The sequence below is a fragment of the Chenopodium album genome, chromosome 6, assembly GCF_948465745.1.
Source record: "Chenopodium album chromosome 6, dcCheAlbu1.1, whole genome shotgun sequence".
Lineage (NCBI taxonomy): Eukaryota > Viridiplantae > Streptophyta > Magnoliopsida > Caryophyllales > Amaranthaceae > Chenopodium > Chenopodium album.
The window spans coordinates 4,479,225-4,503,151 of NC_137839.1; the positions used below are offsets into that span (position 1 = coordinate 4,479,225).

Here is a 23,927-nt window from a genome sequence, read left to right on the forward strand (position 1 = left end):
ACCGGGGCCTGAAACCTCAAAATTTTCTCAAAAAGCGTGGATATCAGCCTTTAATTTTGGAATTTTGACTTTTTTTCACTCAAAAATAAAAATTGCCGAAATGTTTACCATGGTTCCTAATACCCTCTGGTAGTCTAATTTGGTGGAAGGAACCATCCAATTTGCATTTAAACGGTCAATTTACCGGTTTACAACTTGCACTTATTTTATTAACTCAAGCCTACCACGAACATTTATGACAAAATATAATGGTCATTTATGGTTTCAAATGTCATTATATGACCCCGAGATGTATCTAATAAAATCTCATTTCTTTACAACATCTGGCCCCGGAACCTTCGAAATTTCTCAAACTGCGTGGATATTAGCTTTCAATTTAGGAATTTTTTGACTTTTTTTGCCCGGAATTAAAAATCGCCGAAATGTTTAACATGGTCCGTAATACCCTATGGGGGTCCTATTGGGTGGGTGGAACCACCCACTTTGCCTTTAAACGACCAATTTACCGGTTTACAACTTGCATCGATATCATTAACTCAAGCCTACAATGAACATTTATGACAACAAATAACGATCACATATGGTTCCAAACGACATTATATGACCCCGAGATGTAATCCCTAGAATTTCAAGACTTTTAGACACCAGGCCTCGAACACTCCAAAATTTCTCAAAAAACGTGGATATTAGTCTTCAATTTTTGAATTTTTTGACTTTTTTCGCCCATAAATTCAAATTTCCAAAATGTTTACCATGGTCCCTAAGCTAATACCCTCAAGGAGTTCAATTTTGTGGGTGGAATTGTCTGATTTGCCTTTAAACAGCCTATTTACCAGTTTACAACTTGCACCGATTTCATTAACTCAAGCTTACCACGAACATTTATGGCAACACATATGGTACCAAACGACATTATATGACCCCGAGATGTAATCCTAAAATTTCAAGGCTTATGGACACTGGGCCTCAAAATCACCAAAATTTCTCAACAAGCATGGATCTGACTTTAATTTTGAAATTTTTTTACTTTTTTTTTCGCCCGAAAATAAAAATTGGAGAAATGTTTACCATGGTCCCTAATATCCTTCAGGAGGCCAATTGGATGGTTCCTTTAAACGGCCAATTTACCGGTTTACAACTTGCTCCGATTTCATTAACTCAAGCCTACCACGAACATTTATGACAACAAATAATGATCATATATGGTTCCAAACGGCATTATATGGCCTCGAGATATATCCCCTAGAATTTCAAGACTTTTCGACATCGGGCCCCGAAACCTCCAAAATTTCTCAAAAAGTGTGGATATTCGCGTTCAATTTTGGAATTTTTTGACTTTGTTTGTCCCGAATTAAAAATTGGCAAAATGTTTATCGTGGTCCCTAATACCCTCAGAGAGTCAAATTGGGTGTGTGGAACCATTCAATTTGCTTTTAAACGGTCAATTTACCGGTTTACAACTTGCACCGATTTTATTAATTCAATCCTACCACGAACATTTATGACAAAAGATAATGATCATATATGGTTCCAAACGGCATTATATGACCCCGAGATGTATCCCATAGAATTTCAAGACTTTTCGACACCGGGCATCGAAACCTTCAAAATTTCTTAAAAAGCGTGGATATTAGCCTTCAATTTTGGAATTTTTTTACTTTGTTTGCCCCGAATTAAAAATTGCCGAAATGTTTACCGTGGTCCCTAATACCCTCAGGGAGTCAAATTGGGTGTGTGGAACCATTCAATTTGCTTTCAAACGGCCAATTTACCGGTTTACAATTTGCATCGATTTACCGGTTTACAACAGCCAATTTAACTAACTTGCACCAAACCCGACTTTAACCGAAATTGACCTAAACCCGTTTTAACCCGTTAAACCCCGAATTTAACCCGACTTGTTACTAACCTGACCTGAATTCAATACGACCCGAATTTAACCCAACCTGTTACAAAGCTGATTTGTTATTGACCTGACCCAAATTCAACCCGACTTGTTATTGGCCTGACCCGAATTTAACCATACCTATTAGTTACCCAAGCCAAAAATTCAACCCGATCTATTACTAACCCGACTCGAAATTAACCCGATTTGTTATTGACTGATAGGTCCATTTTATATAGTATTTTACCCCTGTCCCTTGGTCATAATTAGTAGTGTTTTTAGCTCGTTAGGGCCAATTTTATTAATAATTGGTGTTTTCTAGTGCTTTTGTAGTTTTGGTTGACTTTTGTAGGGATTTGCACTTTTGGAGCATTTTCCCGAAATATTATGGGGTGACTATGAGCATTGGAAGAGCACGACCAATTTTTATAGCCAGGGCCGGTTAGAGTCATCGAACCGGTGATTAAGGGCTTAGCATTTGAGATTCCGAGGCATTTGGACCGAGTATTCAAGACCCGAAGAGGAAATCCGGATTGGGCCGAAGAATTGGAGCCCAATCGAAGTCCATAGCTTGCCCAAGTGTCCGGGCCCGACCAAGTAGGCTCCCGCATGAAGGTGACCCTGGCCGGGCGATCCGAGGAAGAGTAGTTTGCGCTCGAGCCTGGCGCGAGAGATGCTTATGTTAGAGAAAATTCGGGCCCGATTGGGCGACCCTTCGCCTGAGGGCGCGAGGTTTTCAGTAGCTAATTCCGGCGATTTATCTTAGTTTTAATTAGGAGTAATTATTTTTGGTATAAATACGATTTTAATGCTTTTGATTAGGACTACTTCTTCTCTTAGACTTTCTCTCTCTACTTAGCTTTAGATTAATTTCTCTCTCTACAACATTGTTCTCTACTTTTGTTCTTAATTCAACTCCTTAATTCCGATTACTTTGGTAACGATTTCTTCTACTTTAATCTCATTTATTTTACTTTATTTCTTTCATCATGTTTCCTTTAATTGCTTTGTTTAGTTTATATTCAATTATATATGAGTAGTTTTCTTTCTAGGGTTTGTGGGGATCCATAAATGATATGAAGGGGTAATTTATTGTTGTTGATTGTCAATGCTAGATTAATTTCCTGTTGATTGATTTAATGCTCTGTGACTAGATTAGGCCTGATCTTTTATGCATGAGTTTGACAATATTGATTCGAGATTCGAGAGGTGAGAATTGATGTTTAGGTATAGTTTCAATAGGCAGGTTAATTTATAAATGGTTAAGTCGAGATTCGAGAGATGAGATTTAATACCGGTAGATTAATTCTGTGATTGTAATACGTTGCGAAAGCCTTTTGTGATCTGATTAATTGATGCATTGATGAATGATTGTTATGATTTACCCTGGAATATTGTTTATTGGTGAACCTATGCCCTAGGCTTTATTTCATTGATTTTCCTCCTACTTTTATTCCTTCCCACTTTTACTCTTAGTAGTTTAGTTCATCTTTGTAATAACAAATTGGTTACTTAATAATTTAGACTGCTTTAATTAATTAGTAATAGAAAGACCAGTTTCCCTGTGGATTCGACCCTACTTCCCTATCTGCATTATTTAGAGGATTTAGGAATTACTTTTAATTGGGTGATACGACTTTAGCATGTCATTGACCCGACCTAAATTCAACCTAAATTGTTCTTGACCCGATTTCAAATCACCTTAAATGCAATTTAGACCACCTTATTATTATTATTGATCAAAGCATTTTGTCTTGGGAGACCAAGTCGGTCCAGCAAAAGAAAGGAGCATCATCCTCAAATTTAAGAGTTAAATATAATATATATTTGTTGTATGGTCAAAGGAGATAATTATCTTCCTAAATTATAGACTATAGTTCTCTAGTATATTGCCATATATATTATAGTCAAAGGAAATAATTAGCTTGATAAAAATGATAATTATCTATTTATATTTAGTTGAACCCGAATATGACCTGACTTGGAAATGACCCGACCTGATTGTAACCTGCAAATTATTGACTTGAACATAACCCGACTTGAATCCGAGAATGACCCAACCTGATTATAACTCGTAAATTATTGACTTGAACCGAACTGACTTGAACCCAAGAATGACCCGACTTGAAAATTACACGATCTGATTATAATCCGCAAATTATTGACTTGAACCGAACCCGACTCAAACCCGAGAATGACCAGACCTGATTCTAACCCGCAAATTATTGACTTGAATCGAACCTGACTCGAACTCGAGAATTACTCTAACCCGTTTTAACCCGTGAAATCCCGAATTAAACCCGACCTATTATTCACCCAACCCGAATGTAACCCGACCTAAACCCGATAAAAAGTATGACCCGACGTGACCCGACTCAAGCATGAACCAACCCAAACCCGACCCGCATAGGTTATGGAATTAATCTGAATTGACCCGACCCACTATTACCCGACCCAAACCCGACCCGTTTACCCGAATTGACAGCTGTAAGTTTATTGATGACTAATCCAATAAAAATCTTAATTTTATTTGTACTAAAAATACTCCATACTTGTTTGAATAATTGATAATTACTTAATTAGTGTTAAAAAATGATTGTAAAAATAAAAATAAAAAAAAGTGTTAAAAAAAAAACCCGATTTGTACTGAATGAAAAATCCAGTAACCCATGCCCGACTAAAAGAAAAGGTCTTAAGAATGAACGAAGCCTCCCTATATAAGCTCCCAATATAAGCTCCCATTAAATTAAAGCTTCAATTTTTCAATCTTTAATCTCCTTTTCTCTCTCCTCGAATTTCAGTTAAGCTATACTTTGAGAAAATTTGATTGGTATTTTCGGGTTTCCCCAAATTCATTGATTTAACTAGGGTTAGGGTTTGGGAGAAATTAAACAATGGCTGCCGTCGAACAAATTACTGAGGGCGTAAACAACTTGAGCGTTGTCGATTCTGGAAAGAAGAATCGAATTCAAGTTTCCAATACCAAAAAACCCCTTTTTTTCTACGTTAATCTCGCCAAGGTAATTGATTTCGCCTTCACAATTTGTTCTATATTTAAATAATTATATTTTGGGTATTTTTTGTTGATTTTTGATTATGTTTTGCAGAGGTATATGCAGCAACACAATGAGGTTGAGCTTTCTGCTCTGGGAATGGGTAATTTTCCCTCTTTCTATAATTTTTGATTTTTCTTTTTCCTGGCAAATGTAATGTAGCTCGATGTTTATGTTGTGTTTGTTTTAATTTTTGATACATTGCATTTTGTGATTGATTGTGATTTGTATTTTATGATTTATTTGGTGGGTTGGTTTAAAATTGTGTTAAATTGATATAATTAGGGCTTAATTCATCTGTAAATTGTGTTCTGTTGTGTGATAATGAAAGAAATTAGCTCAAGATACCGACTTTAGTTTTGGTGCCAAATTTTTTTGTCAGTCCTTGAAAGTTTTTAATTAAGTGTTTAAAATTCAAGTGATGGGAGCTTGAGTTTTGGAATTTCCTCTCCTTGTCCCCCAATCTACAAGGTGCACTGAATGATGTTTGGTTGTGGATATAATTTCAATGTGAAGTGTAATTATCATTAATTGTAATATATTTCAGATAAAATTTTTGGTATGAATTCGTCTAAATTAGATTGGGTTCTTTGCAAATATGTATGATGCTCCTCTTCTTCACGTCTCTTCATTCATGCGGAAGTGTTATACTATGTTGTTATTGATCTATGTCCTGTAGCCTGTCCCGAGTCAAGTGCTATTTTTGTGTTTATTGTACCAAATCTCTTTCAGAAATTGCAAATTCTATTGGCATGGAGATTCGAATGAATTAAATTTTCAGTCTTTTGTTGGAATCGTTGTCAGTAAAAATTTACTAGAATGTTTTTGAAGGCACTTGGCTGATTTGATAGGGTTGGTGCCTTGGTGGATGGTGGGGGTGGGGTGGAGCAAAGCCTTTCATGTAGAAAGATCCTGTTCTCCTCTTTGTTAGTTCATGCAGTCATTGACTGACTCATTGTGTAGCTTTTTCTAGGTGTATGATGGTTATATAGTTCAGGCTAGTGAGCTTGCCTTATAATTCGCCACCAAGTTCTCTATTCTAGGGTGCTAGTCTTACAAAACTGTTTCGATTGAATTTTTATAACTGATTTTCATGTTTCCTTCTTGTTGTTTGTTGCTTTGACTTATATTTCCTTTTTTTTTTTGTGAATAAATTGCAGCTATTGCTACAGTTGTAAGTGTTGCAGAAATTCTCAAAAATGGTGGGCTGGCTGTTGAGAAGAGTAAGAACTTTCTTTTATTGAGAGCTGATGTATAATACACATATTTGAGCTCATGATAATCTAGATTGGTTTAATTTTGCAGAGATCATGACATCTACTGTTGATATAAAGGATGATTCAAGAGGTCGGCCAGTCCAGAAGGCAAAGGTATGCCTGGTTTTTGCTAGCTCTCTTTTCTATGAACTATTTTACTTTAATATGCATTGTTGTGCATGAACTCGATTTTTTTGTGAACTAAAGGGCCTGTTTCACCTAACTCCTTTCGTCTGCTTAGTGCCCCCTTCTAATTTTTAACTTATCTAAACATAATTGGCTCCTGTTATTATTTATTTTTCGCTTAAAACTGAATATGATAGCCATTATATGAACTTATAATTCTTGAAACTCATTTTATTGAGACGAAAAGAAAAAGGCCTAATCGTAGCTTGTACTCTGATTTTCTGATGATTGTGGGTCTCTATTTTTCAGATAGAGATTTTACTGGAGAAGTCAGCGGACTTCGACGAAATCATGGCAGCTGCTGCTGAGGAAGCTGAGGTTGCTGCTGTTGAAGAGCAGAGTTGAAGCAGAGGTTTTTCTTGTTTTGATAGGGATTTGTTTTGGTAGTAACCAAGATATTTTAAGTAGTTGTGTTCTTTCATTATATATGTCTAGGAATTTATTTTTCAAATGAGCATGTTGTCAAGTATTTTCCCCCATTAGTGTAGGTTCTTAGAAAAGTTGTGATCCTGAAATCAGTTGGTCATGTCAGAATACTCTAAATTCAGTTGCCTGGATGTAATCTTTTTTTTTGGGTCAATGAGATTGTGGGACATAATTTGTGCTTCTATATTTCAAATGTTGTTGCCTGGCATCTTATTATAGTGATATGGATGGAGCTTGTTGATCTGTGTTTCTGATTACTAAAATCTTTTTGCTATCATCAAACAGAAAGACAGACAAGACAACCGAACTGCTACAGCTTCGAATCATACATTAAGGTCATTAGATACTGAATATTGATATGCTTTACCATCAAACAATAGCTGAATGGCTCACCCCAGCTGCCATTGTTGCATGTATTAATGTATAGACCGTTGTAGTTTCTGCACACTTCAGTAACATATCATTATATCAAACACTTCATCAAAATGTTTCAACATATTGTTCAAATTCCTGTCCTATTTCAAAATTTTTAATAGAATGTTGTAGATTCATACAAATCGGCATACATGTGCAATTAGTCGTCTTGGTTCACAATAAAAGAGTGAAGAGTGCCATAAAACCCTTATCCTAAAGTGTATACAACGAGACTAGTTCTGAATCAAAACCAACACTCTTTTGCTATCTCAAAAGCCAGAGAGGATTTTCGAAAGTCAGAATTGCTCCTTGCAGATTGTAGATTAGCAGAAATGTACAGCAAATCCGGTGTTGATCAAGTTTTAATACTCCCATCAGATACTCAAACAACCTCAATATTAGAGTTACATTAGTACTTAATGACAAGCTGAATAAACGCGTGATTATCCGTTGGCAATCTTTATTCCTGAAACTCCAGCAGGGAGACGACCTGTGACAAATAGCCTGCCTTTTCTGTAGCTGCTCATCATCTCATGGCATTATAGCTACATCCTTCACAAATTCCTTATTTTGCATATCCAATTTTTAGTTCAATTTGGGCCTTGTACATGGCATTAAAAACCATAGGAATCCATTTTCACTTTGCAGGACAACGTATTATTTGCTATCTGGTTTTTCTTCCCCTCTAATTGATGCTTGGTATGAAGAGCACAATCCACTCTGAATTTAATTTAGGTTCGACATACAATAAATATAAATTGATTATGTAAAGTGTAGCTTAAAGCCGGATTCAAAAATGTCGAAGACAAAGATGATTGTAAATTGGATCGAATTGGTCGATTTAATCCCTCTACGTTAGAATGAGAGGTTGAGTTCCATCTTCCAAAGCATATGGTTTCAAGGTTCAAAGAACACTTAATATCTATAAGACTTTTGGATGGATGTCAATGCATAGATAATTTTCATAGGGGTTTAAAGTATATTTGAAAAGGCAACCAGAAAATGTACGGCTCAATTCACTTAATAATACGCCTCTTTATTTTTATTTGAAAACCACGAGTTTTTATGTGATTGACTAGTTATATATGGTTTTAAACACCCAAATGGTCTCATAGGGTTTTGGGAAGTTCATGGAAACATCTTGTCCTCTTTCTTTTTCGGGTTTAGAATAATTGAAAATTGTTCATTATTGTCAGCTATAACCACACTTTTGAACCAATTTCGGATATTTTTTCCATGTCATACAAGTTGGTTTGGAACCATAACAAGCCTACTAATGGGTTTATAGAGTCCCGAAACTGAATTTGGATGAATTATTTGTGTTTGGTCCAAGAATTGCAAGCGATGTTACAAATCTTTAACAGTGATACTTTAATAGAGCATTAGTGCATTACCTATCTTATAGGCAAGATGATTTCCAAAATTTGCAAGTATTGGCTCCTTACAATTAGAAGAATCCATATTGTGCTGCAGAATGTCGCTATTTCCAATTTGCCAGTATCAAAAGCTTTTATGGAGAAAGCACAGGAGACAGCGAGAATTAACAAACAAACTCAAGTAATAATTTCCCGAAGTTGCCAAAATTTTGATGTCTCATACTACAAAATATGTATGAAATTACACTCAGAGTAGGAACCTAATGAGATAACTTTGTGGCTAGAAAAGATCAATCAGCTCTAAGATGATTTTGACTTTGATTTTGATTTGGATGAGAATGATGATCCCTTCTTTGATGCTCCTTTGTACGGTGATTTCTTGAAAGATTTTTTCTTTGCGTCCAACTTGCTTGAGGATGATCCCTTGTCTCGTTTATTCTTCTGCTGCTTCTTCTCATTCTGCAAATTAATGTTTCTAACAGCCTGTACATGAATCAAAAACCAAGTCAATACTAATTCTTAGTTAAATGACGTATCCTACTTAGCATCGATTGCGAATTCTTAACATACCTTGTTAACATTAAGTGAGTCGTGAGAATGCTTTGACATAAGCTTGTTCAAAATCTTATCAGTTTGTTCTCTTTCCTGTGAGCCCATACCCTTTCCTTGCGCGACAGGTAGAAACTGAAAGAACAGCAAAGTTAAAGGGCAATAAGCCAATGACATAATGAGGACATCAATTTAAGGAATTTAAGAGAGTATTAACGAAGAGAACTACGAAGACACTAACCTTCCTATGTTTCCCTTTGCTTTTTAAAGTCTTTTCTCCAGGTAACTTCTTGTCAAATTTCCCAATACTAGCTGTGGAAGTTGCTGCGGCACCAGCAATCTCCTCGAGCTCATTCTTGGTCAGTTTCTTTGGAGCAGCCTGACTTCCGCTAATGGGCAATGATGTAGCAGCTAGTTGAACATGACTGGGAAAATATTCACTATTAGCATCTTCTTTCTAAAGGTAAAGATAAGACGCACCTTGCAAATTGTGTCAAGCAAAAACCAAAATTCGAAAAGGTGGTGTAGAAGGTACAGATATCACTTAAAGATAAAAATTGCGAAGGGCTCGTCTACTATAGAAAGTCCCTACAACAAATAAACCCATTGTATTCTCTACAAAGCAACAATGTAATAAAATGTAAATACTGAGTTCAGCTCAGCAATGAGAATTCCAAGTCTGCATATGTTGCAATCTGTTCAAGACTCAAGAAAAATAGACATGAATTCTTTTTAAGCATACGGAGTTTTGAATTACAGCTAGAGGACGTTTAACATGAACTAAGATGTCTGATCAATCACAAAGTTCAAGCAGAAACTTTTTATATACTCTCAGACCATGAAACCTGCTCTGCAAAAGTGAGTAGGAACTGAGTTGGCCAATGTTGAGGGTTTAAACCACTAAACCTTTTAAAGTCCTACCAGGTAACATTAGTTGATGGAAAACACACAAAACAACTTAAAAAATGGAGTAAAAGAAGGGGAAAAAAAAAGATCAACTGTAATACTTAGACTCATTCCAGCAAACTTGTACTTTTAAAAAAACTTTAAGAAACAAAACATGACAAGTGAGCTGTATATCATATAACAATGTAAACATATGTATTTCATGAATGGAATAAAACAAGCAGAAAACCTCAAAGCAATGACTGGAATTAAACAAGCAGAAAAGCAATAATTGAAATCAACACAATGTAATGAAAAACATGTTTTAAATCAAGAAGATACATTAAAAGCAACCCAAAAGGTAGTTGAGGGGGCACTTTCAATCGAAGACCTCAATGAGGCATCTTAATAATTAGATGGTTAGAGCTGGTGAAAGATGGCAATATGTAAACATACACCATTCCAAGACCCACCCTACAGTCCTACACAGGAGTGACAGGACTGAACTGAGAAAAATAGACCAACTTATTCTCCAAATAAGAAAAGGAAAAAGTAGTCCACTATCCACATATAACAGCAAAGCAAAGTTCTTTTATAAGCTCATAATTTTTTTTTGGTGGATTATTAAGGAGTGTCAACATAAATAACTTGTAGCACTGAGATGAATTAGACTCTGTGTCTTTTATTCAGTGAATTAAATAGGTTGGTATTACTCATCATTGGCAAAGAATCAAGGATTATAGCAGTCTCCTAAGAAGCCATTAAGTTCACGGGTTTTAGCATGTGTTGTAACTAAATGTCTAAATTAATGGGTCAATGCTCTTATAACAGGTGCTTGACAGAATGACAGGAATAGCATATGACTGTCCAAAAATTGTATCTTCATATGTGGGAGTAGACCTCAGAAGGATACTTTTGAACAATTGTTTACAGAGTAACTTCCACAACCCCCACCACTCACATCCAGACCGATCTTGTTTCTTAGGAATTTAGGATGGAAACAGAAACAGCAAGTACAAGATCAAAGGAATGTACCTCGGCAGGGCACCACTCTTTGCTGCTTCTTTTAGATTCTTCACACGATTCTTCTGGTTATTATCTACTCGCTGCTTCTTCTCAGCTTTTCGCTTTGCAAAAGGATCCACTCCAGGCTCTGTAATTACAAGACACGTCAATGGTCTCAAAACACGCAGATTTTCAAGAAATCCAAAAAAATTGCATATTTCACATCAGTTGTCATAGACTATAATGAATAAAACAGAAGTAAATTCAGAAAAAATACAACATCAGTAGGCTTGCAATATACCATCATTTGGCTTGGCATCAATGATGGGCACATCATCTGCATCATTTGCACGATCATACCCATAAGTGCGCTTCCAATCACCAGTCCTTTCATCGTATGCAATTTTGTCTTTCTTGCGCTTCTTTATGCCTGAAACATTGTTGCAGATCAAGGTAAATTAAGTGATGCTAAGTCATGAAAGAATCCCAATGACTTAATCATTAAGAAACTTAATCATTAAGAAACTCTCTTAGTTTACCCTTCTTCTGTGCAAACGCCTCCCACTTTGTTGGAGGCTTTGGTCTTGGGAGCTGTATAAGAAAATGATATATCCTTCAGTCAAAGAGTATAATAAAGGAGTTATGTTATTGTGAGCACTACCCACTGAAACAGTTGACCATCATCAATTAAAAACAAAAATATGCCACAACCAAGTTCATCAACATGTAATTCGTAATGCTAAAAGCTGCATCCTCATGGCCTAATGAACAAACCCTCTCTGCCAGTGGCCACACACAACTAAGTCTTTCAAAAAGGGAGACTCATTTCAGAGAGTTTTGAATAAACTAAATCAATACTTTTGGCAGCATAACCTTTTTTTTTAAAAAAAAAGAGAAGCCAGTTTTTAGAAATCAAGGACAGACATAACACATCTCTTGATAAATCCAGGTATCACTACACACATGATTTCAGATTTCCAAGGGCTAGGTGTTTGATACTTATGGTTGCAGCCATGTTAAATTCCTCAGTTTTTTTACCTTTTATCAAAGTATAGCTCTTGAAGGCATAACATGGTCACTTCTCATAAAACCAAGAGCAACAACATTCAACTCTAGTTGACAAAACCAGTAAATTAATTTGATATCTTGTAGTTCAAAGATAAACAGAAAAGTTAATTGCAATTTATAGCACTCAGTACTAATTATTTAAGCTCATACACAAGCAATAAGTCCATAATCAATATTCAAAAAACTCGATATAAAATCGACACCAAATAAGACCTATGCCCAAATAAGCTATGGCCTATAATTGACACCAAATAAGATCAGGAACATTAAAAATCCCTCAAAATATCCTAAATCACAAGACTAAGATAGAGCATTTACATGTTTCTGCCTGGGAAGTCTAGTAGTTGGTGGTGGCAAAGTGACAATGGGACCATCCACATCTTCATTAGCAGGCAAGGTGAAAAGGGCATCTGCAATTGCTTGTGCTAACTCTGTTCCCTTCTCCAGGCATTGTTTCACCAATTCCTCCCTTCATTTTACAGCAAACTATTAGTTTATCTGCCCAACATTTTCAACAAATACATTCTAAACTTTAAAAGGGGCGAGTTTTGATTTTCCACACTTTCAAAATCAACAAATTCACAACTTTATTTCAAACAAATTGAACAAAAAAGAATCATAAACAATCCCAATATAAGAAAAAACTAACAAATTTATACATGCGTACACTATATAATACAGATTTCTCACGATTGCGGTATGAATATCAGCAAAACCCCACAAGTTTAATTCAAAGAAATTGAATAAAAACTGAATAATAAACAAACACAATAGATAGAAGTCAAGAAGTTTAAATATGGGTTCATACAAAAATGCAAATTTCTAACAATATTCAAACAATTTCAGAAAATAATAGATAAAAATCTTACCTTGAAGAAGGGATAGAAGGGAAATGGTGATTAGGGTTATATGCCAAAAGATTTCCCAAATCAATTTGAAATCCGTTATGGGTTTCAATCTCCGACATATTTTCTCTCTCTTCTAAAACTTGGAAACTCAAAAAATGGCGGAAGTGAGCTTGTACTTTACTCTTTCTTGACTCCAAAAAAACCAAGCCCTAAAAACGAAAACAGAGGAAGGGTATAAGGGGCAAATAAAACGGCGTCGTGTCAAAAAAATAAAACCTAAAACGTCGTCGTATTAACCCACCAAACAATTGACCTTCCTATAAATTCTAACTCATGTTTTCTTTCCCTTAAACCCTTACCCCATTTGCGCATTTGGAGAAAAACCCTAGCCCCCAATTCTCTCTCTCCTCTTCCTTCGGTCATTCTTCAGCCACCATGGTAACTTTCTCTCTCTTCCAATTTCTGGGTTTTGTAGGGTTTTGGGTTGTGATTATTAGTGGTTAATTATATGATTATGTTCATGATTAAAGAATTAATCTTTTGTTTTTTTTCTGGGTTTTTGTGAATTTTTTGCAGACAGGGGAAATTGTTAACCCAAAAGCATACCCTTTGGCAGATGCCCAATTAACAATTACAATCATGGACCTTGTTCAGCAAGCTGCTAATTACAAGCAGCTTAAGAAGGGTGCTAATGAAGGTTTAATTTTTTTTTTCTTAAGCTTTAATTGATTGGGTTTTAAGGTTTTTGATTAATCATGATTTTTATAGGGTTTTCAGTTTGTGGGTTTTTCTGATTTAGTTAAATATTTGGAATTGCAGCAACAAAAACTTTGAACAGAGGTATTGCTGAATTTGTAGTCATGGCTGCTGATACTGAGCCCTTGGAGATTCTTCTCCATCTCCCTTTGTTGGCTGAGGATAAGGTATACTTAACATATGATTACATTATCATTTTGTATATGCTTGAATGTTTTTATTTGTTTATTTTGTGAAAATGTGAAATGGGTTTGTGAGAAATGAGCATGATATGGTTTACTTAATTATGTAATGTGGGGAAGGTTCAAAAATGTTGTTGCGGCGGCTGTTTGTTTAGTAGCACTTACGATGTTGAATTTGTTGGCTATAATTGGGTGGGGGTTGGTTGTTTGATTGGATTTGTTTCGATTAATGCTAGTTATAATTGTGTTTTGGGTTGAGTGGTCTTGTAATTATATCAGAACTTGACATATATGTAATGCATAAAGGTTTACCATCAACAGGAATTTAGTTTCTTTTTTATATAGTGTTTGTAGTGACCTGTATTTCTTAATGTTGGAGTGTAGGAGATAACTCTATTTGCATAGTCAATACTGGATTGATGCGATTATGCAACTTTGTAGATTGTTGTGGGCGATTGAAGGGGTTTATAAAGCAGAAAACCTAAACCAGAACATATTAATTATGTAGTATGTAAGCACTTCAGGAGCCTGAGCTTGTTAGAAATAAGCAAAGCTGTTACTTTGAAAATTTATCTGTGGAGTTACCCTGTGAATGATGTCTTGCTCTTGGTAGCTTCCGTGTTTTTGTGTACTTTTTCTGTAATTAATGACTTTATCTAGGTATCATCTCTTCAATGTAGTGTATACTTTCAACTGTGTAGCTTACTGTAGCAAGTTTTCGGGATCATATTTAAAGATCTACATTGTAACAGGATTTCTTCGTGCATATGCAATTCTCCTGGCCTTTTGTTACTTGCTGCAGTTGCTCTTTACTATGTTGAATATCTGGAATCTGCTATGTTGAATTTAGCTTTGCAAAATGATTTATATTCCTTTTGATTAATTCTTTAACTTGCTTCTTATTCGCAGAATGTTCCCTACGTGTTTGTGCCCTCAAAATCAGCCCTTGGCCGTGCATGTGGTGTTACAAGACCAGTTATTGCTTGCTCAGTGACCTCCAACGAAGGAAGCCAATTGAAATCACAAATCCAACAACTCAAGGTTAGTCTTCATTCGATAACCATCTGCTACTAATGCTGATAGCTTAAAGTCAATTTGAATGTGTTTCTGATTTCTGGTGTTTATACTAATGCAGGACGCAATTGAGAAGCTTTTGATTTGAGAAGTAGTAGCTAAATGCCTGTTCGGAGTGATAGGCCTCTTGGATTGTAAACGAGTGCTCCTTGGAGGCTTTGACTGATGAAGTTGTGCCACTAGGGGAAGAGTCTATTTTTTTTCTTTCTTTTTTGGTAATTTTCGTAATGGATCACTGTTTTTGAGAGTCGAATTTAGAACTTTGGATTCTGATGTGAGCTAAATCAATTAATAGTTGGTAATCTATAAAAACTTGGTGACTTTACTTACTGGTTTATTTGTTTTGTTGGATCACTTTTTTGTTAATTTGTTTTCTAGATCAAAGTTTTACTTAATCTAATTATTTTTTTCTAATGGACTGCGTAAGCTCAACGAATCTCTTAATCTAATGTTCCAAACTTCCAACTTCTGCCACTTTTTTTTGCAATTTAAGCTTCTGTTGTCGCCTTGCTGTTAATGATGTGGTTATGTAACAACTGGTCCTAGATCAAAAGGGAGTATTTTTACTGTGCCAAAAGACGCATGATAACATGATAACTAATGGAGGTGAAAAAAGATGATTGGAATTTGGAAGCAATTCAAGTATTCAACATCAATTTGTTTCTCATGGGGTTGCATAAAATAATGTTTTTCCGTTCTGGATTCGACTGAAGCTTTGGTAACGAATGAACCGTTACACGACATGTGTTGTGGCGATGTATTTCTTGTGCATCGTCTATGTACCACTGAATAATCACTGATTGGTAATGGAATATGCTTTTCATATCATTGATGCATGACTACATTATAAGAGTCAATTTTTAGAAGTGTAAATCGGATAAAACGGTAGACAATGTCCTATGAATTAAGAACAAGATTACAAGACATTGATTGTTTATGATGTAGCATTGTATCTAAGCTTGGAGGCATAGAGACGTCGATTGTTAATGATAACGAATGGAGCCGGAAAAAAGTCATCGATTGCTAGCACTAGCTAGTAAGAAAAATCCAACAGCCTAGAAGCAAACTTTGCCTCGCGTTAACCTCGTGGCTCATCACGTCGGCTCACACAACATCATCTCTAGTAATTCCAGTATATACTCTTTGTGCAACTCATCAACACATCAAATAAAAGGAAAAAAAAAAAAAAAAGCAGAATATGAATAATTGGGTCATCATGCTATATACAATGAGCATAACTTTTAACTTGTAATATGGTCAAATGTCAATAGGAGTTAAAAATATTGCTCAATTTACTTGTTTTTGGTCTTGAGAGTTACGTATGATTGTGCATGATATGAGTACATCTTAACAAGTAGTGTTATTGATTTTAGTTAAGTAAAATGAACCCCTTTTTTTTTTTCATTTAACCAGTTAATTATTGATATTATGTGGGATTAGTTATTCATAGAAGGTTAAAAATGATATATTAGTGTGTCAAAATATAAAAAATGATTAATATGATAGCTAATTAATTGTTATCTATCAACTAAGTGAGCGTGCCGGAGTGGTTATCGGGCATGACTAGAAATCATGTGGGCTTTGCCCGCGCAGGTTCGAATCCTGCCGCTCACGCTTTTTTTGATATATTTTTTCCCTTGTTCATTCCTGATAATCTGATATGAGTGATATCATTATGCTTTAAATCTGTCATAGAGTGGTAACTGATACAAATTCTTTCCTCTATTTCTGACAGGAATTTCTGTATATCAAAGGGTTGATTCGATGTTACAGCAGCTCGGTAGCTAACGTGTTTCAGGCACTTATGTATGAAACTTCTCATGTGTAGAGAATTTGGAGACATAGGTGTGTAAAAGCTATCTTAACATCCTGCAAAATTTTATGTTTTCAGCTGCTTTGAGATCAAAGAAGCTCTTCATCTTTCTCAAACACTTTCATTTCGAGTCCTAACCATCCTGCCATATAGCAGATCTCCTCGGACCTTGGATGAGATGTATCATCCGAGGAGAAACCATGCATACTCAATGAACCATCAGTATTACCTACATCAACCCAGCTAAATCCAACTTCTTTTTTAACTCTGCTATCTCTCATCTTCCTCCTCAGTATAGCCACCTTCTCCCAGTCTCCGTTTACAGCATACAAATTTGACATTAGAACATAAGAACCCGATTCTGTAGGCTCCATTTCTATCAAAGCATTGGCCATTCTCTGACCCATCTCCATATCTCCATGAGTTCTGCATGACCCTAACAAGCTCTGCAAGGCCGAAAATGATGGCCCTTCAGGAATTTGATGAAGCAATTCCTCTGCCTCTTTTAATCTTCCTGAACGGCCCAACATATCCACCATACAAGAATAATGCTCGGCTGATGGTTCAACCAGATTGTCTTTGATCATTGAGTCCCAAATCTGGCGACCCATATCAACCATGCCCTTCCTTCCACATGCTGTCAACATAGAAAGGAAAGTGATAGAGTCGGGTTTTACACCTTTATTTCCCATCTCATTGAATATATGCATAACAGAATCATAGTCTCCATGTCTTGCATGAGCTGATATTATTGCTGTCCAAGCAAATTGTGTTCTTTGAACGGTGTCTTTGAAAATCCTCTTGGATTCACATAGGCTGCCTCGCTTTCCATACATATCAAGGAGAGCAGCTGACACAACTGCATCAGAATTTAGTCCAAGTTTCAACAAGTGAGAGTGGCATGCTTGTCCATGCCTGAGCGAAATTGCTTCAGCAGATCCAATTGCACTCAAAACACTGCCAAATGTATACTCATTTGGCACGGTCTCAGATAATGCTGAGCAGAACACCTCAAGTGCTTCTTGGTACATCTTGTTTTGGTCATATCCAGATATCAAAGTATTCCAAGACACAGTATCCCGGTTCTGAAGTTCCTCAAAAACCTTCTGTGAATCCCCCATTGCCTCAAACTTCGCATACATGGTGATCAGACTGTTAGACACATTCAATTTTGACACAAAACCAGTCTTTAGACAAAACCCATGGATCATTCGACCTTCATTGAATAAATCTCCATGTGTAATGGCATGTAGTAATCCAATAAAGGTCACTTCATTCGGGTAGACTTCATCTATCCTCATATCATGAAAGAGGGAAAGTGCATGCTCTTGAAAAACAGAAATCATTGTAGTCCAAGAAACCACATTTCTTTCAGACATGGTTTGAAATACTAGCTTGGCATCTTCATTTTCCTCGCACTTTGCGTAAGTTGACATTAAAAGGTTACAAACAGCACAATGTGCTCCATATCCAGCCTTGACACTCAAACCATGTAGCAGCCTACCCATCTCCAAAAGCCTATCATATCCACAAACAGAAATTGCAGCAGTTATTGAGATATTATCTGGTCTGACATTATGTCTCAACATTGCACAAAATTTACAGATTGTCTCCAAACCATATCTTCCATCTTGGCTATACCCACATAGTATCGCATTCCAAGATACTGAATCCTTGGTGGGCATCTCATGAAACACTCTTTCAGCTTCGATTATTCGACCCCATCTTGAGTACAATGTGATAAGTGCATTGCCAATGAAAACCTCACATTTTAAACCTGATTTCACTATGTTTGAGTGTAATTGGAATCCAAATAAAAACCCTTTATCATCCAAACAAAATGACAGCGCAGTAGTGTAGGTAACAGGGTCAAAAACAACGCCTTTTGCATTCATATCAGCTGCAAAACACAAAGCATCATCTGAATTCTGAAACCCCAACAGAACTGTGTTATAAGAGACAGTATCAGGGTCATTCATGCTGCTAAATATACAAAGAGCGCGATCAAATTGCCCTGATTTACAGTAAAAACTCATCAAAGAATTTGACACTGATCGATAATGAATAAACCCTGATGACACAGCAAAGCTGTGAAGCATTGCGCCCGCTTTCGGATCCCCACGACAAGCTTTAAAGGCGATAGCAACCGCGTCTTCATCAATCCCATTAAGATCATTATTCTGCAGTTCTGCCTTGAACACATTTAGAGCTCTGTAACCAAGGTTTTGACGTATGTAAGTAAGCATGTTGTAGCTGATAGAAGGAAAAATTCGTTGAGGACTTTTGTCGAACACATGGTGTGCATGATGGTTGATTGAATAATATTTGCCAATGCACAATAGCCATTGAGGGGTTGATGTAAGGTGGGTTTTGAAAAATAATTGGCGGGTTAGCATTAGATTCTACGGTCAGTGTTATCTGACTCGCAAACAAGGTTAATACGGGTAATGGGTATAGCCCTATAGGTACACAATTCGCTACCTAATTTTGTTATATTAGTCGATATATGTATCACAATATCTATTCTGCTATTCCCACGTATAAAATAAGTTTGTGGGGGGAGATTAGTGAACTAAAGTATCACAATCAATGAATCAATTGCTAATTTCACTCTGTTTGGAAAATTAAGTTTATGATTTTGAGATGAATTTCGCTAGGCTCAAATTTCATGTGAAATACCAAAAAAAAGTGATTTACAAGGACCACAACCTATATCTTTCTAGGTTGGTCCGATCAATTGACAACAATTGTAACATGCAACATGTTTAGTGAATGAGCTACAAGGCCAACAACCATATTGCTAATGCTAAACTTATTCACGTGGACATGGCTAGCTTAGGGGCATATGGTCCATATGATCGCACAAGTTTCGGGAAATTTCAGACCTTATACTTCCTCCGTTTCATAATAGGCGTATTACTTTGACCGACGCATATGACAATACACCATAAATATTAATAATTATATATTATTAAGAATTTAAAAAGGTTAATATAATGAAAATTTATTTAAAAACTAATCGAAAAATACATATGTTTTATTTTTTATATATTAAAAAAGAAAAATATAGTCAATCGTCTCAAAATGCCGTATATCTAGGACTAATCTAGATACTTGTATTAGTGATGATTTATTCATTTAGAGGTCTAAGAGCTTATTTTGATTTACTGAACTGAACTGAATAGAGCTGAATGAAATGAATTGCTTATGAGAGAAGAAAAATAGAAACTGAACTAATTAAAGCTGAACTGAATTAAAATTAAAGTGAAGAGGTCCCGAGTTCGATTCTCGGAATGCCCCGTCACTAAATTAATTGGTTTAAAAAAAAAAAAAAAGTGAAGAGAGCAGACCCTAACTGTTAGTTATTTTATCATACATTTGTTTTGTACAAGAAATACTTCCATAAATTCCTAGCTAAGGACAAATAATGTAGCTTCCTATATTTGATTTTTAACTTGTTTTTTTTGTAAGAAGGGTGACTTTTTTTCACTCAACCAAACGTGGAATTGGAACCACTAAAAACTTGAGTACACTGACAATAAAAATCATTGCTTCTGCACAAAAGCTCAAAAGCAAAAAGATAAAGATAATCTAAGATCTTCATATCTCATTTAGAAACCATTGAAGATGCAAAGGGGAGAAAAGTGGCTGAAAAAAAAAGGCTTATATAAAAAGTATAAAATTTATACTTGCACATCTCTATTGTATTTGGATAAGAATTTATGTTTGTTTCGATAAAAGCACTAGTTTGAATGTCAAGAAGAGCATAGACAATGATACATATAAATTGATAATAAATTCGTTATCATGTCGAATGTGAGCGGTTATATCCTTTTATCACGTCAAAATTAGGTTACTCACCACGTACAGATGTACAGCCGTACAGGTATAAATTTATGTACTTGTTATTATATTTACATTAATATTGGCTAGTCTCATTAAGAAAATTAATTTAAGACCTTTATTTTTCTAGGATTGATAACATTCTAACGTCAAAATCATGCACCCTCAAATCCATGTACCAAATAGAAATAAGTTGCATGTACATCAACATCATATCTTTTAAGAGCTTATGAAATTATTGTAATTACCTATCAAAAAAAAAAAAAAAAAAAAAAAAGAAATTATTGTAATTAATAATGGTTAATTAAGGGGATAACTATAGGACATATAACTCATATATATCGTTTATCCAATTAACCAGCTGGGCGCCACGATCTTAAAACACATACTCTTAGTTAATCAAAATTTTAATGTAGTTTAGCCACTATTTATTTACATGAACTTTGGTAACTTATCATGGCATGCATTATTTTTATGATATTATATCTTATCTTAAGCCTAAAAATCAATATCAATGTACTTATATTAGTTCCTAGCTAGCTTTAGGTTGATTTGACACGATTAATTATTTTATGATTTGAGCTAAACATGCATTATGATTTATAAATAGCTAATAATATGAGATCCACTTTACAGAATCTAATTATCCAATGGAATTGTCGTCTAAGTAAACAAACAAAAATAGTATCTCATTTAAAAGTTTCCCCAAATTATGAGATCTATAATTAATAGGAAAAACTTTTGATCATGATTATTAAGCTCCATTATATATAATTAAAGCTTTTGGAACCCCTTTTTTATGGTTAGGATAAGAAGTTAGGAACTTAAGTGCTGCACTTTAATTTTAAGATGTTATTGTAATTGGGTGAATTCTCTTGTGAAATCACTCTCATCTCTATTATCATGTGAGAGTGTGAGACTCCCTCCGTTCTACAAGATTGCAAGTATTTTTTGTTAAAAAATAATCTCAATTTTTACATGCTTGAATTGAATATATAATTAGTACATATATTATTGAGTATACACTTAGAATCTTTAAAGTCCTTGATTTCAATCAGTGTTACACATAATTATACACAAATGAAATAAACATGATCTAAGACTTCTTGAGCATATTAAATGTGAGAGCGAGGGAGGAGAAAAAGACCCCTTAGGGTTTAGACATGGACAAATGAAATAGGCCCCTTAGGGTTGTATTAGTAGAAAGTCTTATTATTGAATCTAAAACATGTTGTTTGTCGTTTTCTTGTAACTTTGTAAAGAATCACTATTTTTTTTTATTTTTGGTAAGTAGAAGGGGGCTCATCAGAGATGCAAGGTGGGAGTGATGCCACTACTCCATCACCTCAACCTCACAATAATCACTATAATCACTTAAAGTCATTAGATTTAGTGAAAGTGCGTGGCATACAAACTATAAGGCCAGGATCATCCTAGGAATAATATTAGGTAACTTTATAATTGGTGGATTAGATTGAATGTACTCAGTTCAATTATGATGCTAAAGTATTTTTGCATAGTAACGAATATTCATATTGTTTATAAAGAACCAACTCGCATAATAGTATAAATTTCTTGTAAATAATGTTATCATTAGATTTTTGTTATTCAATTTTCCCACAATTTTTCATAACTATTTTGGAAAAGTATAAACATAAACTATTACAAAATTTGAACTTTATACTAAATATATTGATTGATGTTGGTTTGTACATTTGTATTCGTCAACTTACTTGAGAATTATATGCATATGACTAATTGTTACATGATAAAAAATTTTGATACAAATAGTTTTAGTCTTCTTTATTATTCTTTATTTCAACATCTAAACATCCAAAATTAGACAAAGAGAATCGATCTAGACTTTAACCAAATAAGCATTTTTAACACGATGATATGTATGCATGTAATGGCCGAATATATCTGAACGAATCATTTGGATGCCCACTACGGGTCCGCCACGACCTATATCCCTATGTCCTTCACCGGTCCAATACAGAGCATAATTTATCGAGTCATTATCCGTTTTGGCCCGGTACTAGTTCACCTATAGTGCCAGATGGCATTTCAAGGAACCTTAGAGAAAGAATCAAGAGATCATATATACATACACAAATGCAACTAATGAATTCGTTTAAATGAATGCAATTGTGGAATGTTGAATCATTACCAATTTAATTAAATTCAAGAAACATCATATCTATTGTACTATTGAAATTTGCAACTCAGCCACTACAAATACACCCAAAAAAATTGGGTTAGTTCCTGAAGTAGTGCCATTTGACATTTGTCCAGCCACCATAATAATGACTTCCATGCTACAGTTAATAAAATAGGAGTCCATGCAAAGTGGTCGTGGTTTAATTATCTTTATTATTTAAATGATTATTGCATATTTTGTTCTATATTACTCACTTTTTAATTTATTATTTCTAGTTATTAGCTGGCACTAATATGAGAAAGTTTATCAATAATCCGATAACTCAAATAATTTGCTTGCACTTTTTTCTACTAATAATGCAAATTTAACTTCTTCCAGATTACATACGTGGAGCTTTGAGGACTGATCATGTATCAAATCGTTTTAAATTAATACTAAAAAGAGGATATTCCCATCCATTCATAACACCTTCTTCAAAAATTTAGCTTAGCTATTGATAGACAATGAAATTTATTAATTCTTAAAAATATACTTTATGCTCTTTTTTAATTAATACAGAGTACTTTATCACGTTTGTCAAGCATGTTAAAAAGCATGCTAGTCAATGTGAGATAAAATAATACAATATGACAACTACTACCCTCACCCCATTTCACTTGCCTATTTCACTCTTTTTAATTAAGGTGTCTTAGGGCCTGTTCCGATTGACTGAACTCAGCTGAACTGAACTGAACTGAACTGAACTGAGCTGAGCTGAACTGAACTGAACTGAACTGATTAATTAGTGATTTTTAACTACGGATTAGTGATCTTTGATTATTTATTACTATACATATGTGTATATACAAATGTACATATTATTAATATTAATATTATTATTATTATTATTATTATTATTATTATTATTATTTATTGATTATTATTATTAGTATTAGTATTATTATTATTGTTATTATTATTATTATTATTATTATTTATTGATTATTATTATTAGTATTATTATTTCAATTATTATTATTATTATTATTATTATTATTATTATTTATTGATTATTATTATTATTATTATTATTTATTACTTATTGATTATTATTATTATTATTATTATTATTATTATTATTATTATTATTGTTATTATTATTTATTGA

The 23,927-nt window shown here is 34.6% G+C and overlaps 3 protein-coding genes, 1 non-coding gene and 1 pseudogene across 4 annotated transcripts; 3 read left to right on the forward strand and 2 right to left on the reverse strand.

The window, feature by feature from the left end:
- The first annotated feature begins 4,618 nt into the window (after nucleotides 1–4,618).
- Nucleotides 4,619–6,990, forward strand: LOC145635642 (uncharacterized protein At2g34160-like). Its single transcript, XM_081686962.1, has 5 exons — nucleotides 4,619–4,905; nucleotides 4,993–5,041; nucleotides 6,099–6,161; nucleotides 6,244–6,308; nucleotides 6,630–6,990. The coding sequence occupies exons 1-5, from the start codon at nucleotides 4,780–4,782 to the stop codon at nucleotides 6,723–6,725; spliced, it is 399 nt and encodes a 132-aa protein (XP_081543088.1). The 5' UTR covers nucleotides 4,619–4,779; the 3' UTR covers nucleotides 6,726–6,990.
- A 1,770-nt stretch (nucleotides 6,991–8,760) lies between these two features.
- Nucleotides 8,761–13,142, reverse strand: LOC145634356 (ribosome biogenesis regulatory protein homolog). The gene is made up of 8 exons (XM_081685775.1): nucleotides 12,973–13,142; nucleotides 12,422–12,572; nucleotides 11,575–11,626; nucleotides 11,337–11,465; nucleotides 11,066–11,183; nucleotides 9,387–9,570; nucleotides 9,167–9,280; nucleotides 8,761–9,079 (listed from the first exon to the last, which is right to left on the reverse strand). Exons 1-8 carry the CDS (start codon nucleotides 13,068–13,070, stop codon nucleotides 8,897–8,899), a joined length of 1,029 nt encoding a protein of 342 aa, XP_081541901.1. The 5' UTR covers nucleotides 13,071–13,142; the 3' UTR covers nucleotides 8,761–8,896.
- Nucleotides 13,143–13,289: 147 nt separating this feature from the next.
- LOC145634357 (uncharacterized) lies at nucleotides 13,290–15,300 on the forward strand. The gene is made up of 5 exons (XM_081685776.1): nucleotides 13,290–13,389; nucleotides 13,528–13,648; nucleotides 13,771–13,874; nucleotides 14,799–14,930; nucleotides 15,025–15,300. The coding sequence occupies exons 1-5, from the start codon at nucleotides 13,387–13,389 to the stop codon at nucleotides 15,049–15,051; spliced, it is 387 nt and encodes a 128-aa protein (XP_081541902.1). The 5' UTR covers nucleotides 13,290–13,386; the 3' UTR covers nucleotides 15,052–15,300.
- Nucleotides 15,301–16,495: 1,195 nt separating this feature from the next.
- On the forward strand, nucleotides 16,496–16,577 carry TRNAS-AGA (transfer RNA serine (anticodon AGA)). Its single transcript has one exon. It is a non-coding gene; the product is annotated as a tRNA-Ser (tRNA).
- A 147-nt stretch (nucleotides 16,578–16,724) lies between these two features.
- LOC145636549 (pentatricopeptide repeat-containing protein At4g32430, mitochondrial pseudogene) lies at nucleotides 16,725–19,172 on the reverse strand (annotated as a pseudogene).
- Nucleotides 19,173–23,927: the final 4,755 nt, after the last annotated feature.

Bases quoted from the DNA above. Each gene is read 5' to 3' on its own strand.
- LOC145635642 (XM_081686962.1), top strand. From the start codon at position 4,780: ATGGCTGCCGTCGAACAAATTACTGAGGGCGTAAACAACTTGAGCGTT. The intron at 4,906-4,992 runs GTAATTGATTTC...TATGTTTTGCAG, and splicing joins TCTACGTTAATCTCGCCAAG to AGGTATATGCAGCAACACAA. The intron at 5,042-6,098 runs GTAATTTTCCCT...AATAAATTGCAG, and splicing joins GCTTTCTGCTCTGGGAATGG to CTATTGCTACAGTTGTAAGT.
- LOC145634356 (XM_081685775.1), bottom strand. From the start codon at position 13,070: ATGTCGGAGATTGAAACCCATAACGGATTTCAAATTGATTTGGGAAAT. The intron at 11,466-11,574 runs GTAAACTAAGAG...ACAATGTTTCAG, and splicing joins GGCGTTTGCACAGAAGAAGG to GCATAAAGAAGCGCAAGAAA. The intron at 9,080-9,166 runs GTATGTTAAGAA...ATTCATGTACAG, and splicing joins ACTCACTTAATGTTAACAAG to GCTGTTAGAAACATTAATTT.
- LOC145634357 (XM_081685776.1), top strand. The intron at 13,649-13,770 runs GTTTAATTTTTT...TTGGAATTGCAG, and splicing joins TAAGAAGGGTGCTAATGAAG to CAACAAAAACTTTGAACAGA. The intron at 13,875-14,798 runs GTATACTTAACA...TCTTATTCGCAG, and splicing joins CTTTGTTGGCTGAGGATAAG to AATGTTCCCTACGTGTTTGT.